This window comes from Apus apus, chromosome 2 (genome assembly GCF_020740795.1).
Source record: "Apus apus isolate bApuApu2 chromosome 2, bApuApu2.pri.cur, whole genome shotgun sequence".
Lineage (NCBI taxonomy): Eukaryota > Metazoa > Chordata > Aves > Apodiformes > Apodidae > Apus > Apus apus.
In genome coordinates, this window is record NC_067283.1 from 13,871,522 (window position 1) to 13,888,685 (window position 17,164).

At 49.5% G+C, this 17,164-nt stretch overlaps 1 protein-coding gene across 1 annotated transcript; it reads left to right on the forward strand.

Moving 5' to 3' along the window:
• The first annotated feature begins 3,544 nt into the window (after nt 1-3,544).
• FZD8 (frizzled class receptor 8) lies at nt 3,545-6,868 on the forward strand. The gene has a single exon (XM_051609275.1). The coding sequence runs from the start codon at nt 4,224-4,226 to the stop codon at nt 6,222-6,224; it is 2,001 nt and encodes a 666-aa protein (XP_051465235.1). The 5' UTR covers nt 3,545-4,223; the 3' UTR covers nt 6,225-6,868.
• The last annotated feature ends 10,296 nt before the right edge of the window (nt 6,869-17,164 follow it).

Sequence of the window (17,164 nt, forward strand, 5' to 3'; positions counted from 1 at the left end):
AAACAATAAAGAGTCAATTTACTAAGCTAAAATGCCCTGTAGTTATCATTATCTGGCTTGGTGTGATCCATACAATCTTAATACAAAGCCTCAGGTGCACACAGGAACTAAATTTATGTTAGAAGGACCAGTGACAAACCTAAATGTTTGAGTAAAAGAGACATGAATATCTATGGAAACCAAGACTTGTAGAAGTGTTACTTGCTGTCAAATCTATAGGTATGCAAAAGGTTGTAGCATTTGTAACATTCTTGCTCACTTTATATTTCTGCATGATTTGATGACTGGATGTATGTTTTGAAATCCCTGCAAAAGGTGCTCTGAAGAAATCTGTATTGCTATAGCAAAGCTCAGCTTTTCAGGAAAAGCAGCTGGAATAAACACACAAACCATTCTAAAGATCTGACCTTTGATTCCTTCATCTCAGTACTTTTACTGACTTCAGGGAAGTCTCAGTACATGAGGAACACACAATGGGCTGTGATTCCACAGCCTTGAGCTATCCAGGCTGTTTTGCAGTCACATAAAATAAAGCAACCTCCCCACAGCTGTGCTGTTTTATATACCTGAAAGACTATTTAAAAAATTATCATGGTCTTACATAGGAATTTGGATATGCAGTCATTACTAAATTGCCATAAAGTTCCATATTACCAATTTTGTCATTACTGAACAGCTTCAAGACACACAGGATCTTTGTGCTGCATCTCTCTTCACGCTGTAAGAAAACAAGAGCATATGAACAACTGTAAAAACGAAGCCAATTGTGCTGTTGAGAAACTTAGTATTCCCTTATTTCTAGAAAAGTTACAGTGTAATTCTAAACTGTAGCATTCAGCATGTCTCCTGAGTTTCCTTGCTGAAATATTGCAATGGAAATTTTACAGCATCTGTGTTGCTTTTGGAAGTCATCACCTCACATCTGCTGTCTCTGTAGTGTAGAGCTTAAGTTCAGCGTAAAAAGGTGCTTTGTAATAGGTAATAGGAATCCTGACAGAGCGGTAATTTACAGACTCACCCAGCTCACCTCACTAGACTCACTCCTTTTCACATTCTGTGAAGATTTTTAAATAAGCTACTCTTCAAGCAGCAACAACGTTTTTTAAAATGGAGCATCACATTCAGGACCGGGAATAGGCTTTTTAAACCTCTGTCAGTCACAGACATCCGAGACACATGACTAGTTTTTCATTCTGTTTTCTTCACTGGGCATTGTTCAAACTCCGAACACATTTCAGTAGGGTATAAACTAAATGAAGCACTAAAATAATCACCAGCTACTTTTGGAAAAGTTGTGACTTTGACCAGAAACAGTAATACACACGTAGTAGTGCGATTTTTTTTATTTCACCGCCCGGGATGCGACACCCGGAGGACCACGGCCACGTCCTCCAAGTACTCCTCTGTCACATCTGAACACAAAACCTTCTCTCAGGTGGACACAGGGGTCGAGAGCGGTTTTTTACATTACTTCGATGATTACCCAGTAAACGTGTTTATTGCCCCATTATTGCCCATTTCCTCCTCACGGCGTAATCCGTGTGCTCCTTGACATGGAGAGACAGACAGGGGCGGAGAAGCTCCTGTTAGTACAGCCAACAAACTTGGGATTGCTTTTTTGTTTTGCCTCATGCGTTTAATTTCCTCCCGGCGTCCGCTCCGCCGCCCCGCCTCCCGGGGCGGCCCCGCTCCCCCCGCCCCGACTCTGCTTCTCCTGGTTTGGAACCCGCCGAATCACGAAATTTCACGCCGCCAAAAGACAAACCCCGCCGCGCCGCCACCCCGCCGGCTCCCCGAGCGGCGTGTTCCCGAGATTACAGTCATTACAGCCCCAGCGTGAGCTCCACACAAGCGCGAAGCGCAACAGCGCGTCAATTAACAAACAAACGCCCCGTCCTGGGAGGACGACAACCCCCCGGGACGGCGCCTCCGCGCACCGAGCCCGCGCCTGCCGCCGCTCCCTTTAAGGTGGTCCAGCAGTACGGAGGGGTCGCCAAACCGCTCTCGCCCTCCCCCTCCTCCCCCCGCCGCTTCGCCGCAGCGAGCGGGAGAAAGTCCCGCTCGGCACCTCCCCCTCTCTCCCGGCCCCTGGGAGCGGGGGGCGCGGGGGGCGCGGGGGGCAGCGGCCTCCGCCCGGGCCAGGGGGCGGCCCGCGGCGGCGCCTGCGCGGGGAACGAGGCGGGCGCGTGGCGCCTCGGCCGCCTCAGGCCCTCAGGGCTGCCCGCGGCGCGGCACCGCTGCCGGGAGCGGGGAGTCCCCGCGGGACGCACCGCGCACCGGGTCTTTCACCGCGTGCGGGGCCGCCGTTGGTCCCTCGGAAGCCGGCCAGGGCGGGTCACCCAGCCTCCGGCGGCTGCACGCGGCTCCTCAGCGAGTCGCCGCCGCCTTCGCTGCCGGGAAAACTGAGGGAGCCGCGACCCAGCGGGAACCGGGCAGCCGGAGCTCCGGCTGGGCCGCGGTTCACTCGCCAGCAGCGGCAGGCTGCGTGTGCGCTAAGCGCGGGCCGCCGAGAGGGACTTCGGTCCCTCCCCCGCTGCAGGGTCACCGGCGCGGGCCGACCGGCCGCGAACAGCTGCGGCGGCAGCTGCCCTGTCGGTGGCCGCGCCGGCCCTCGCGGGGGGAGGATCTACCTGCCGGGGCGCGGAGACGCAGTCCCACGGGCAATGCCAGCCGCTGGGTGCTTCCCGGTGTGCGCCCACATCGGGTGCGAATGCCAGCCAGCCCCCCGGTGTACCTCCCACGGAGCTGTCCTGCCTGACCAAGGCGCTTGTACGCACAGCTGTGCCCCCCAGGAATCCTAGTTCCACAATATTTATAGTTCTTCCGCCTTAGCCTTGCCCCCTGGTAATAAACCACCAACGCCGCATTTCAAACTTCACTGGACACGCGTGTACCGGCGCCGTGGGTGACTGGGGAGACGGGAAGCCCGAGGAGGGGAGACCGAGTGTCAAGTCAAGGCACCACTTGGTGCCACCGGGCTCCCGGCTTCGCCGCTCTCCGCGCTCCCGCCTTCAACAAACACGTGCAACAGCTGGTTCCACCTCGGCCCACGCACAGCAGTTAACACACCCACCGCACGCCGAGAGGTGGCCGGCGTTTGCAGTACTCAAACCGCCGCGGGCTGAACACTCCCGCGGATGCCAGCGGTTTACTAGAACACCGCTCCCGAGCAGTGGCTGAGCTGCTGCTGGGGTGAACCTGACTTGAGCGGGAACCCCTGCAAGGGAAAGAAGTACCCTGCAGCAGCCCATGCCCCTGGCGGGAAGCGTTTCACAGCGCAGAACGGCAGTTTCCCGTGCGGGCAGGAGTCCGTCCAACGAAGAGACAAGCCACCGCCACGTCTCCCGCGCGTGATGCGGACGGAGCAGCGTGCGCGTCGCCACAGCCGAGTGGCAGCTCCACCTTAAGGAGGTCTAGGGTCGGCCCCCCCACCTCCCGCCCGGGACCGACTGATAGGCGGCCGAGGCTATGGAGGCGGGGCCTAGCGGCGCTCACTATAAATATTCATGAGAGCGCGGCGGCCAGAGCGGCGCTGCCGGGGCCGAAGAGCGGGAAGTTACGCGGAGCTGCCGCGGCGGTCTCCCCGCGGGTCAGGTGGCGCGATCGCAGCCAGGGCGCCCAGCGGCCGGCTCGCCCCGCCGGCAGCGGAGGAGGCGGCGGCAGAGAGCGAGGATCGGCTGACTGGCTCTTCCCAGCGGAGCTAGGCGCTCGGGCGGGCGACAGGAGGAGCCGCTCCACCATCGGCCCCGCCGCTGTCCGTCCGCTCGGGGCGGTGGGAGCGCAGCGCCGCGGGGCGCAGCGCCTGGTCCCCGGGACGCCTCGGCCATCTTGACCGCGCCGCGCGGGGGCTGACGACGAAACTTCTGTTGCCGCCGCCCCGTGCCCGGCCGGCGCTGGAGAAGCGGCGACTCCCCCCTGCGCAGCAAGCCCCGCCACGAGCGATGCGACGGCGGCTGAGGAGCCTTCCTTGAGCGGACCCCACTCCTCCGGCGCCGTGAGAGCGCTCGCCTGCGGCTCCTCTTCGGGTACCCGCAGGGCCACCTCTCTCCTGGGCGACGGAGCTCCGCGGGGGCTGCGAGCCCTCTCACCTGCGGCCGGCACGGAGGGGCCGCCCTCCGCCCCCCCAGAGGGGTAGCCGGGGCAGGGGGGTGCTGTGGCGCCGCGCTCGCCGTGGCTGCTGAGCGGGACGGGAGAGGAGCCGGGGCCGCCGCCCGCCGCTGAGCATGGAGTGGAGTTACCTGTTGGAAATCACCTCGCTGCTCGCCGCCCTGTCCCTGCTGCAGCGCGCCGGCTGCGCCGCCGCCTCGGCCGCCGCGTCCTCCTCGGCCAAGGAGTTGTCGTGCCAGGAGATCACTGTGCCCCTCTGCAAAGGCATCGGCTACAACTACACCTACATGCCCAATCAGTTCAACCACGACACGCAGGACGAGGCCGGGCTGGAGGTGCACCAGTTCTGGCCGTTGGTGGAGATCCAGTGCTCCAGCGACCTGCGCTTCTTCCTCTGCAGCATGTACACCCCCATCTGCCTGGAGGACTACAAGAAGCCGCTGCCGCCCTGCCGCAGCGTCTGCGAGCGGGCCAAGGCCGGCTGCGCCCCACTCATGCGCCAGTACGGCTTCGCCTGGCCCGACAGGATGCGCTGTGACCGCCTCCCTGAGCAGGGCAGCCCGGACACGCTCTGTATGGACTACAACCGCACGGACCTCACCACGGCCGCCCCGCCGCCCGCCAAGCCTCCGCTCCGCGGCGCCAAGCCCGGCGGCCCCGGCAAGGCTCCCCCCGCTGCCGCCGCCCCGCCGGCCGAGGCCCCGCGCAAACCGCGGCCGCCGCCGCCTTGCGAGCCGGGCTGCCAGTGCCGGGCGCCCATGGTGTCGGTGTCCAGCGAGCGGCACCCGCTCTACAACCGCGTCAAGACGGGGCAGATCGCCAACTGCGCCCTACCCTGCCACAACCCCTACTTCAGCCCCGACGAGCGCGCCTTCACCGCCTTCTGGATCGGCCTCTGGTCCGTGCTCTGCTTCCTCTCCACCTTCGCCACCGTCTCCACCTTTCTCATCGACATGGAGCGTTTCAAGTACCCCGAGCGCCCTATCATCTTCCTGGCCGCCTGCTACCTCTTCGTCTCCCTCGGCTACCTGGTGCGCCTGGTGGCTGGCCACGAAAAGGTGGCGTGCAGCGGTGGGGCGGGGGCGGGCGGCGCGGGGGCCGGGGCGGCGGGGGCGGGCGGGGGCGCAGCGGCGGGGGCGGCGGCGGCGGGGGGGCGCGGGGCGGCGGGCGGCGCGGCCGAGCTGCAGCCGGAGCTGGCGGTGGCCGAGCACGTGCGGTACGAGAGCACCGGCCCGGCGCTGTGCACCGTGGTCTTCCTGCTCGTCTATTTCTTCGGCATGGCCAGCTCCATCTGGTGGGTCATCCTCTCTCTCACCTGGTTCCTCGCCGCCGGCATGAAGTGGGGCAACGAGGCCATCGCCGGCTACGCTCAGTACTTCCACCTGGCCGCCTGGCTGCTCCCCAGCGTCAAGTCCATCGCCGTGCTGGCGCTCAGCTCCGTGGACGGAGACCCTGTGGCAGGTATCTGCTACGTGGGCAACCAGAGCCTGGAGAACTTACGGGGCTTCGTGCTGGCACCTCTGCTCATCTACTTGGCCATCGGTTCCATGTTCCTGCTCGCTGGCTTCGTCTCACTCTTCCGCATCCGCAGCGTCATCAAGCAGCAGGGCGGCCCTACCAAGACCCACAAGTTGGAGAAGCTTATGATACGCCTGGGCCTCTTCACTGTGCTCTACACTGTGCCAGCTGCCAGCGTGGTTGCCTGCCTCTTCTATGAGCAGCACAACCGGCCCCGTTGGGAGGCCACACACAACTGCCCCTGCCTGCGCGACCAGCAGCCTGATCAGGCCCGCCGCCCTGACTATGCCGTTTTCATGCTCAAGTACTTCATGTGCCTGGTGGTGGGCATCACCTCTGGTGTCTGGGTCTGGTCCGGCAAGACCCTAGAGTCCTGGAGGGCCCTCTGCACCCGCTGCTGCTGGGCCAGCAAAGGTGCCACCGTGGCTGGGGGCACAGGGACAGGAGCAGGTGGGCAGGCAGCAATCACTGCAGCAGGAGGACTTGGGGCTGGAGGTGGTGGCTCACTCTACAGTGATGTCAGCACCGGCTTAACGTGGAGGTCAGGCACTGCCAGCTCTGTTTCCTACCCCAAGCAGATGCCCTTGTCTCAAGTGTGAGGAGGAAGGAGGCCAGAGGTTAGGGAGTGAGGGACACTGGCCTGCCTAGAATGCCCCCTCACTGTTTGGTGCCATTAATGAACCTCTAATGGTCCTTATTAGCCACAGCTTGTATAGAACAATGCAGCTGGCAGAGGCCCCAGGCTTCAGCCCCCTCCTCCTTCCCCTCCATTCATATGTAGGGAGCATGTACTTCAAGGAGGCAGCTTATTATTTTGCTGGCAGAGGAGGGTCTGGGCTCACCGGTGTCTTGCAGAGGGCAAGGCAAAGCGGCTTCTGATTCACTTTGGACTAACAGCAGCTCTTTGCTAATGGGAGGGAGGGTCTTCCTTCCCCCCGTGCCCTCCTGAGGTGGGAGTTTGCTGGGACTGCAGGTTTTTTGGATATTGATGACCAGGCAAATGCCTTACAATACAGACTGAATCGAAACATGTCTTAATTATACACCCCAGCTAAATACGGGTTTCCTACATTAAAGGATGTATTTATATAATTATTTGTTACTTTGTACAGATGTGTAAAATATGTATATATCCAAAGCTATACAGTCTGTAAATTTTTTTTGTAAAAAAGTTTAGAGGCTACCCCTGTAAGAGCAAATATGAGTATTCTATTTTGTCAATAAAATGTCTTTTGATAAATGACTTTTTCAAGCTTTTCCCCTACTCCTGCCCTGGTTATTCCAGCTGCTATGTCTTTAGATGGTTCTATGAACTACAAGCTACATTCAGGTTCCAGTCATTGCGGTGTAATAGAAGGCAGCCTCTGTTGAAGGAGGAAGATACATAGACACAAGGAAAACAAGTTATTCAACAAGTTGTTTTGAAAAGTGTTTGCCAAAACTGGGAGGTTCTCTGCTTTTGAAAGATGACAGTGTCTTTAAACTGAGCCTTTACAAAAGAGTCATTTCACAAGGCATGTTAAGTTTCCTTTTAAAATAGGTGTTATTTTAGGAATGTGCACACACACTTCTGTTGTCTACACTTCTGTGAGCACCTGCCTTTCTGAGGATGCATACTGAAGTATAAAAGGTTAATGTTTTAAATTCATAGATCATGTACTAGAGTGGAACAGCAAGTTGAGATTTGTTAATCTGTTAAGGAGAGATTGATCTAACATCTTAACCTTTCATACTTAACTTTTGTATATCAAATATGGTCCTTATTCAAGAGAAAAGGTATTGTTCTTCTGTCAGGACTAAGCTAATTTATTTGAGCAGAAGGCTGTTGAATTAGCAGAAGAATGCTTTGGCAATTGTTGAACTTTTTACCTGTCTGCCCAGTGGCTCAGAACATCATTCCTTTAAGAGGAGCTAAATGAATAGGGTTAATCTGTAGGGAACTTGGTTTCTTTTGAGTTTGGGAAAACTTTGATCTTTTCTCTTCACCAAATGTGATGTATAGTCTGAAGTTTCTTTCCCTGCTGCCTGGTTCCTCTTGTTGCAGACCAATTGGCCACCATGGAGCCTTAAAAGTTCTTCAATTAAAGGGACGTGGGACTTTTTTTTTTTTTTTTTAATTTTAAGAGGAAGACTTGTAACAGTTAGTGAACACCAGAGGGAAAAGGGAGAACAGCCTTTTAAACAGCTTTTCCCTGCATTGTTAGCCAGACTGCAGGCAGCAAGGCATGGCTTGGAGCATTATAGAAAAGAGCTATGAATGCCCTACAGGTGGTCTGCTCACATAATCTCCCCAATTTAAAACATTTTCCTTTACAGGACAATTGCATTACAAAACTCCCTTCTCTTTTGCTCCTAATTGAACCAACGAACAACTACAAGATTTTCTTTAAAAACCGAGTGTCTTAAAAAAAAAAAAAAAGAAAATCTGTTAACTACATTCTAATCTGTTTTCTAAAATGGGATCGCTCAGAATACCAGGGGTAAAAACTGCATTAGACATTATTCCAGATATTTTTATGCCTTCTGCTTATATTTTATCAAATTAGCAATAATTTAAAAGCAATTGGTTAGGTTGTGTGCTCGCAGTGAAAAGTTAGCCCCAGGTCCCTTATTAACCTGTCAATCATGGTAAGAGATGGGCAGCTATCCTACTAATGACACAGGTATCAATCATGATTTGTGGGAAAAACCTTGTTCCTTTGAGCACTGACTTGCTTATTGGTGTCCCTTTCAATGATTCCATAACTTAATAGACTCCTCCGCTTCTACAGAGTTACTGGGATCTTGAATAGCAGGGATTGAAAATGCCAATCTCTGCCTCCATGGAGGGAAAAATAGTTGTAACTTCTCCAATGCAAAGGATGTTCCACTGGGATTCATGCATGGTGCCTGTTTGTACACCAGTTGGTCAGGATCAGAATATTGACATACCTGTAAGTTGAAAAGGCCCTGGTATTTTCCTGTATTACTGGAAGCATTTTTTAACAGCTGTTGAAACATTTAAACACATTTGGCAATTTTCCCAGCTGTCAGTGAGGCTGAGGGAGAGGTCTTCCTGCTGGGGAGGCCCCACATACGGAAGGACACTCACTTCGTCAGATAAAAATCCTGTGTTCCATCTCCTTCAGTGGGCTCTAGCAAGGAAGACCAAGAGGAGGTACAGCCACAACCATTCTGTGAGAATTTGTTTATAGATGGGTCTCTTGCAGACAGCTGGTATAGGTTGCTAGTGCTGGGGTAAAAGCATTTCAGTAACAGACAGGAAGTAGTTGTGTGGCTTAACCTACCTTGGAAAGAGCTAACAGGTGCTTCAGGTGAACTTAGGAAAGCAGTTCCAGAGCTAGTTAGGTTAAGATGCCTGCTTTGGCATTTGGAAGTGACTGAGTAATAATGCAAAAGTTAAATAAAAATGAGGCAGAATCACTAGAAACAAACATGGGGAAATGGTGCTAGATTAGTTCATTGACCACTGCAGATTTTTGTGAATCAACATAAATTTTGCATCTAGGGAAAAAATAATCAGAAAAAACAAGAGCAAGGCATTTAGGTATGTAAGAAATACAAACCCACAGCTACACATAACTGTACATTATTATGATACCTTTATCAGATTTTAAAGGTAAATTTGCTATGAAGATCCAAATAATATCAGCAGGGTGGTAGGAATTACATGTTAACTTTCAGGGTCTGGTGATGAACTGCCTTCTCCATACATTTGCCAGGGAGCTACTAAAAATAGTTCCAGCAGACTCGTGGCCCAAGCCTTTGCCTGTGGAGCAGGAGTGCCCTTGGCATTTCTGCTGGCATAGGCTCACCCGTGGACAGAGGCAGCACCCACACACACCCACAGCCACACCAGCTCTTGAGAGCTAAGGGAAGGCTGTATTACCACTGATGTGGCTTCATAACACAACTTGTACAGCAACATTTGGAGAGCTGGATAGACTGCAACTAAAAGTCTCCTGTAGCTCACAGAAAGGTGTAATTAACTGCTCTGCTCCGGAGAGTGACTAAGCTAACAGGGAAACATGGTTCAGGATTTTTTTTTTCTTTTTCTAGTAAGCAGCATACCTGTAGAGTGTTCCTTTCCTTTCCAGGAACCCTCCCTGCTTCATGTGTTCCTGCTTCAAAAGGAAGTTCTATGGCTTATTCTTCTCCTGCTGTAATGACAGAATAATCCTGCAGCCTCCAAAGGAGGTGGCCTAGCTGCCAGTGGGCCTTTTCAGAAGAGGCAGAGCAGCCCAGGTGTGCTGCAGAGCCTCAGGAGGGACACCACACCTCCCTTGGGCCCTGCTGCCGAGTCCCTGGGCACTACTTGGAAGCATCACGCAACCTACTCCGAAGATTTCCCTGTGTACAGGAAGCTTCCCTGGAATTTTAATTATCAATGATAGAATGGCAGGGACTTCAGAAAGGGAGGGATTGGGAAATTTTTGTCTGTTGAAATAACATGAATGTGGCCAGGCTTTCTGGGAAGGCTATGAAGGCTAAGACTGGCACACGAGGAATCTTTTTTCCTTCTTTCTTACATGATATTTTAAAATAAAAGTATTGGTGTGCTCACCCATTAAGGAGTTCTTCAAATATGCTTGACTAGTCCTAAAAGGAATCCCATGTGGGGTAGGAAGGCTCGGTTCTGTGTGCTCATTACCCACAGCATGCTTCACCCCAGCTTCAGAGCCCATGTTCTTTCCAGGTTCACTTGGGCAAACACCTCACTAGCACCTGATGGTGTGTAGGAAAAATCAACAACAGTTTTTCGTAAGAGAAAACTAGTACTGGGAGCCAAAGCAGAACATCCAAATTTAAAAATGGATCAGTAGCCAATAAAGAAATAGCAAGGTCCTTGTGAGAATCCTAGGTCCACTTTGAAGTATAAAAACTTCAACATAAATAAGATACTACTGTTTGATCCCAGTGGCTGTGCTCAACATACTTCTTTCACAAGCACTACATGCAGTGCAGAAGCAACCCTAGCCTGCCCAGTGAGTTCACCTTCTTAACCAATAAAGACATGGAATTTTATATGAGATATGCAGGCAACCTAATATGAGGAAATAGCGAACTGATGATAATGAAAGTTGAAAAAAGACAAAAGATGCTTCTAGAGTGAAAGCTCACCTACAATTAAGATCATGCTGGAGGAAAGCTCAATGTGGGCCAGTCAAACCAGCTTGTGGAATCACAACAAGTTTCCAAAGTGCCTGTTACAACCTGCCTGTAGCACATGCCCTGCTCCTGCACCCCATTTTCAGAGCCACATGACCTGTGTTTCTCTAGGTACACACTTCTTCCACTCCCACCCACTGTGATCTCCCAAGCTTCTGGCCCAACAGGGAAGCAAGTGAAGAAAAATCTCTCTCCATTGCCCATACTGGCTATGTTTGCTCTGGTTTTGCCCCACATACTGAAACTGGATCATATTGGAAAAACAGCACATCTGTTCCTAGAATTAAAGAGGCTGACAACAAAGGTCACCCTGAAAAGAACAGGATGAGCCTAGGAAGAATAAGTAAAGTTATTTACAGATGATGGTCCAAGGAAGAAATATTAAACAGGGCAGACTGCCTTCATGTGGTCATGATGACTTCTAGGCAACCTTTAGGAGAATTCAATTAGAAATGTTAGATGTCCATTTAATCTTTTATAAATGCCCATCATTACTGTAATCAGGTGTATGGATTTCACCAGTTCAGCAGAAAAGACCACACATCATAGATGCCATGGTAGTATGGAAATAACTAGTGTCTGGTATTAAAATGTAGAGCTATGATCTGAGGTGACTAAGGGTAGTCAAATCACTTCAGGAACTAGTAGCTAAGGTCAAATGCTGAACCAAGATTTTTGAAGGCTGAGATAATACTTTTTCACTCCTAGAAGTCTCATATCTATGATCTCAAAAAGCTTTACAGTCACTAGATAATTAATAGTCAAATTTCTTCTTGGGAGACAAAAATTGCAGCAATACCTAGGCTAATTAAACTTACATGAGTCTAGGGGGAAGAACCTGGATTTCCTGGCTCTTTTATGCTCTCAGTAACGCTCCACATTACAAGCACATCCTCACGCACTGCCCAGCAGTTTCCCTTCCAACAACCCTACCCTGAAGGGCCATAGTCCCATATGCCTGGAGCATACAGTTTCCCAGGCACCATGCCAAATCCATCACTGGTTTTCAGTAAAGCTGGCGCTCTCAAACACCAGTCCCACTGCTGCCTTTACAACTTTTGAAGTACCCTAGCCCTTGCATGGAGCCGGGGTGAGAGATACTATCCTCTTCATCAGGAAGGGACAAAGAGATTTGAGGGAGTTAGGTAAAAAAGAAGCAAACCAGCATAGTTGCATTAGTTAGGCTTACCCAGCCAACCTGGGCTTTGTGTGCTGAGGGGCTGAAGTTAAATCGGCTTTTACGAGTGGAGAAAAATGACTCATTCATCCTATTCTCTAAGGCAGGCAGGTGCGGAAAAGAGGGTTTACAACAGTTTTGGAGTTGCATCGGGCAAGAATTCCTGTCAAATGGAGGCACGCCGGGAAGAAGCGGTGTGTGCAGCAGCCCCGGCGGGGCCGGGGTACGGGGCCGCCGCTCCGCTCCCCAGCCAGCAGTGCCCTCAACTGGGAGAGACTAGGAATTTCACCCCGAGGCCTTCACAGTGCTCCTCAGTGACTGTCTGCAACCTTTTCCTCAACCTTTCCCCCTTCATTTGGGGCACGGCGGGGGCCGTCGATGAGGCGATGGCAATTGCCCCCTCTCTGGGCGAGCTGTGAGGGCCGCGGGGCACCGGCAGAGGAAAACGTGGAACTATAAAGTCCTTTTTTAAAACACAGCTTTCCCAGAAAATGCAAATGTAGTCAGAAAGGTGTGAGCAAGTTACTATCCATTCCAATATAACAGAGAGCTGGACTATCTCTCTTGGGTACTATCTGGTCTTTTTAATATATTGCAGAAATATATGTTCTGATTATTTTTGCCACACACGCAACTGTTAGATGCACATATATTTTTAATGTGTTACCTGAATGTTCTTTCCTCCAAACATTAGTCATTGCTAAATCATACTTGTAATTTTTCACAGTTAGTCTCAATTATTTTTTTTTCTCCTTGATTTTCTTCCAGAAAATAAACCTATGATCAGAATGTCCCATTTTCACACCTTCTGAAATTAGAAAGAATTCTTTTCATGCCATTAATTGATGTGATTCAGAGTGTATGTGTGTTAGACAGAATACCCCAGTCACCTCTCAGGGGCTGAAGCCTAAATGGTCTCTTTCAATGTGAATCAGATAATGTAGCAATCTGGCTTATTGAAACAGACGACTGGCTTTGGCTTTCTCTCCAAATATAGAGTGGGAATAACGTTAAATCTGACTTTTTAGAAGTGAAAGGGAACTGTTTCCCATCCAGCTACAGAAGCTGCAGCTTTGGGGCCGTGCACGGTCTGCACGTTGCTGCCCTGTGGAACACTGGCTCCCGAGCCACGGAGGGGACACCGGCCGCTCGGCAGGGGCCTGCCTGCTTTGTTTTCCCCAACCCTGCTGGGCAGAAAGCACTTTTACCACAGCGATTTTTAAGCTGAAATTACTTTTTTTTTTTCCCCAAAAAAAAACCCCCTCTAATAATATTTTGCCTGTAGCAATTCTGAAAAATCAGTTTTCAGGGATGTGGAGCAGGGCATTAGGAAGAGTCAGATCAAGAAACCAGAGAGAGACCCACAAGGAGCTTCATTGCTGCCAACCGCTAGCTCATTAGTGTACAAGAATTGTGTGTGTTGTTTTTAGCAGCTAAAGAGTTATTTATGGCTTCTATGTTCTCAAGCCAAAGTGAGTGAGGGGTGCAACCAGGGCAAACGCATCAGAGCAATGCAAATCACTGACAAGGCATCATGAATGCAAGCTGAGCAGAATTTAAATACAATCTATGAATGAGAGGAAAGATTTGCATGAGGGAAACAATCATTAGAATCTGATTTAACAAGCAGTATATAAAACGGGCCTTTGCAGCTTAAAATGAAGTAAAGCACATTCACATTACACATGCTTAATGAAAAAAAAAGCAGCAATATCACAAAAAAACTAATTTGTTAGTAGAGCTCGGAAAAGAAGTGGTTTTCAGAGAATACCTTTAGATCCTGATTCAGAAACTTGTGCTTGATTGCTTCCTTGAATAGAAGTGGATCATAAGCATGTAGGGTGGTAAGGGCTATTTAAGTGCATGCCAAAGTCCTATTGATTTCAGTGAGATTTTATAAGATGCTAAAAGTAAGCGCATGCGTAAATGTTTTCCTCAACAAGAGTGCTTTTCTGAATTAGCTTAACTCATGAATTTACCTTTCAAACATAACTCCTGAGAAAATGAGGTAGGCAAGAGTAAAAATTATATACTTTTGCATGTCTTAAGATAATGGAGAATTATTCTGCTGTTTTTCTTTTCCAGCCAGTTGCCACAAACACTGGGTAAAAAAACTTTTATTTAATGTCCCCTAAAATGCATTGTGTCTGCCTCTAAATATCTAAATATCTTATCTCTGTCAACACTGGACAATCTTTTTGTTTCTATGGAAGCATTGGTCTAGTTGTATATTTACATCTCTTAGCATATTCCTGTGGAACTACAGCACTTCTTTTTATGCACTTCTTTCAAGTCAGTCATTAACAACAAAACACACACGAATTAAAAGAGCTTGGTCTACAGCTGTGTGGCCATATCGACTATACCTGTGAAAGTTAGACTTTATTACCAATTTTTCTTTTGGCATTTTGGAAGATTTCACAGTTTTGCAGTGGTGCATTGCAAGATGTCTTTTTGAAGCCTATGAAAGATGACCAGTGTGGTTTTGCTTTTCATGCTCTTTTCCTAAATAATTTGTGAGAAAATGTTTGGCATCATATGATATTCCAGGTCAATAGCAATATTATTCTCCTGGCTTTGCTTTCTCTGGCTCTTTTGTTGAGCAAAACCCGTATAACATCTGGTGAAAGGTAACATCCTCTACAGTGGTACTTCTCCAGCTGTGATTATTGCTTAAATATTTCTTGATTTTTCATATTTCCATTTTTTCTTTCTTCTTTTTCGGCCCCCTTGCAAGTGCCATGTTTTTGTGAAGGCTGGGGTTCAGATCAAGACTGAGACATCTAAGTGCAGGTAAGTATCTAAATATGTTTTTTTAAAGGTAAGCAATTACATAAACTGTTGCAGTCAATAGAGTGTTAGTAATGTAGTCAGTGGGTCCTGGCAGGTGAGTCAGTTCCCTCTAAAGTAAACATGTGAGCCTTAATTCAATTGCCCAGACATAGGCTCCAGGTGGTTCTGGAGAATCTTGTCCAGTTTCTACCTGCCTCTCCAAGCAATCTTGGGAACTTTCTGTCATATCTGAAAGCCGCTCTCACCCTCTGGCATCTCTAATAACATGAGATACCTTTTGTGTATTGGAGCAACTGATTGGAGCCCAGATCTGAATTTGACCACATCTCCTTGGACAGTACTGGGAGTTTGGACACCTGCCTCACAGCTATGCAACAAAATGTAGGTGACTTAATCTTGAGCTGAACCCTGCCAAGAGACTCTGGTGATTCTTTTTGTCATCGGTCACATATCTGATGCAATTTTTCAGTAGTTTCTTGGTAGTGGATTCTTTAATTGCTGCTTCCTCAACTTTTACAGTTTTTGCTGGGTTCTATCATGTCTTTGTACAAGCTGGTACAATTTCTAGTTTTGATCGTTTGATAGAGAAGTTGTTTCTTAGCCACTGGTCTGGCTTCTTTGACACCCTTAAAAGTACTCTGCACATTCTCTCCTAAGGATTTGGAAGGGGCGATTCTTGACAAGAACTCTGATTGATATAATCATAATTTATTTAAAAGGTGTTATTTTAGTATCACCCCTTTTGGCAGTCCCCTCACCTGTAATGATATCTATGTGCTTTCTTCTCCCTCTTTGCAGTATATTAACTTCTATGGTTTTTACTTTATACTTTTAAACTTACTTTGCGGATGTTTTGTCTCTTGTCAACATTTTGGGGAGGCTGTTGTTTACTTTGGTTTGCTTCCTTTCTTCAGTTTTCTTCATTTATCCATACTTTAGGATGCCTTAAAGTGCATAACCATGTGTCCTTAAATCATGCAAGTTCTATCAGCTCCTCTAGAGAGCAGCAAATACATAAAAATAAAATGTAACATAATTCGACCTAGCTTTCCCTGAAACGATCCCAATCTTAGTACTGAAAAACGGCAAAGAACTGCGAGGAGTGGAGGTACTACACCCAAGTTGGGCACTTTCAGACAGTGTCTGAGAACTGTCCTAGCCCTGGCACTTAGTGTGCCTGCAGCCCCCTACCCTCCCTAAAAACCATGCTGAAGCCCAACCCCAACTCACCCACATCTTATGGCAGAGGGGAAAAGGAAGGCAACAGCGGTGCAGCCTGGGCCAGGGACCGGAGCTGGATGGCCACCAGATCCGTGGGCCATAAAGCTTCCCATCCTTGCTCACACAGGAATATCAGCCAAGAGGATGCCCTCACTTTCTGAAAAACACCCAGAAGTTCTCCATTCCTCATGGCCATCAGTAGGCATTTGACAGATGGGGCTCCAACTTCTAGTGGGTGCTAGGGCTTAAGGGAACTTGGCAACTGACAGGGGGAATTTATTTATTTTTTAAAGAAAAATAGTCAAAGTAATGAAAAGTCTTCCCAGCTGTAGACCTTTTCGGACTAAAACCACCATGTGTTCGAAATGAAATAATACACAAATCTTCAGAAGAAGGACAAAGCTTTCTCTGATTTTTAAGATGGGTCTCCAAAGGAAGACTGACAGGTGCCAGCCTAAGCACTCGCACAGCTGACACAGACCTAACAGCAAAGCAAACGCCTTCTAATGGAAAAGCCCATACAAAAGAGCTTTCTTAAACACAGTCATGCTTACAGGCCTGTCTCTGGTAAGGTTTTCTGCCAGTAAAGCTTCCTGGCTTATTCTCGAGTTTGTACTGACTGTTTGAAGCAGGTTTTTCTCTCAGATATAAGCCTGGCCAATTAAGCTCATTTAAGTCACCCCAGATCTGTGGAGGGCCTATGGCTGCAAGTAGAGCAGCTTTTCCTCACAGTTTTCTCTGACCCACACTACATTTCAGGGCCACTACCAATCCTTCTGGTGGCATTCACTTCAAATTACCAGGTTTGGAGGTACAGATGGGAACTGTCTTCCCTAAAATAACCACCTGAGCTCTGGTAAGGGCACTAAACGACAGCTCTGGACAGACAGAAAACATTGTCAGCATAAGAGCTACTGCCGAGGCCACACTGAAGCAAGGGGCTGAACTCCCTTCTGGAAAACGGACTTACCATGTGTTGGGTTATATGGAGGGGTTGGCCAGGGTATAGATGGGCTGGAGGGAGCTGCAAGAGCTGGGAAGTGGATAGGGCTAATATGCATATTCCAGTGCTTGCCTCAAGGATACTCACCTTGTCCTGGCACACTAGCACAGTGTGGTGAAAGGGGGTCAAGGCAAACAAAGGGGAAAAATACAGCAAGAGGGAATTATCTGTATTCA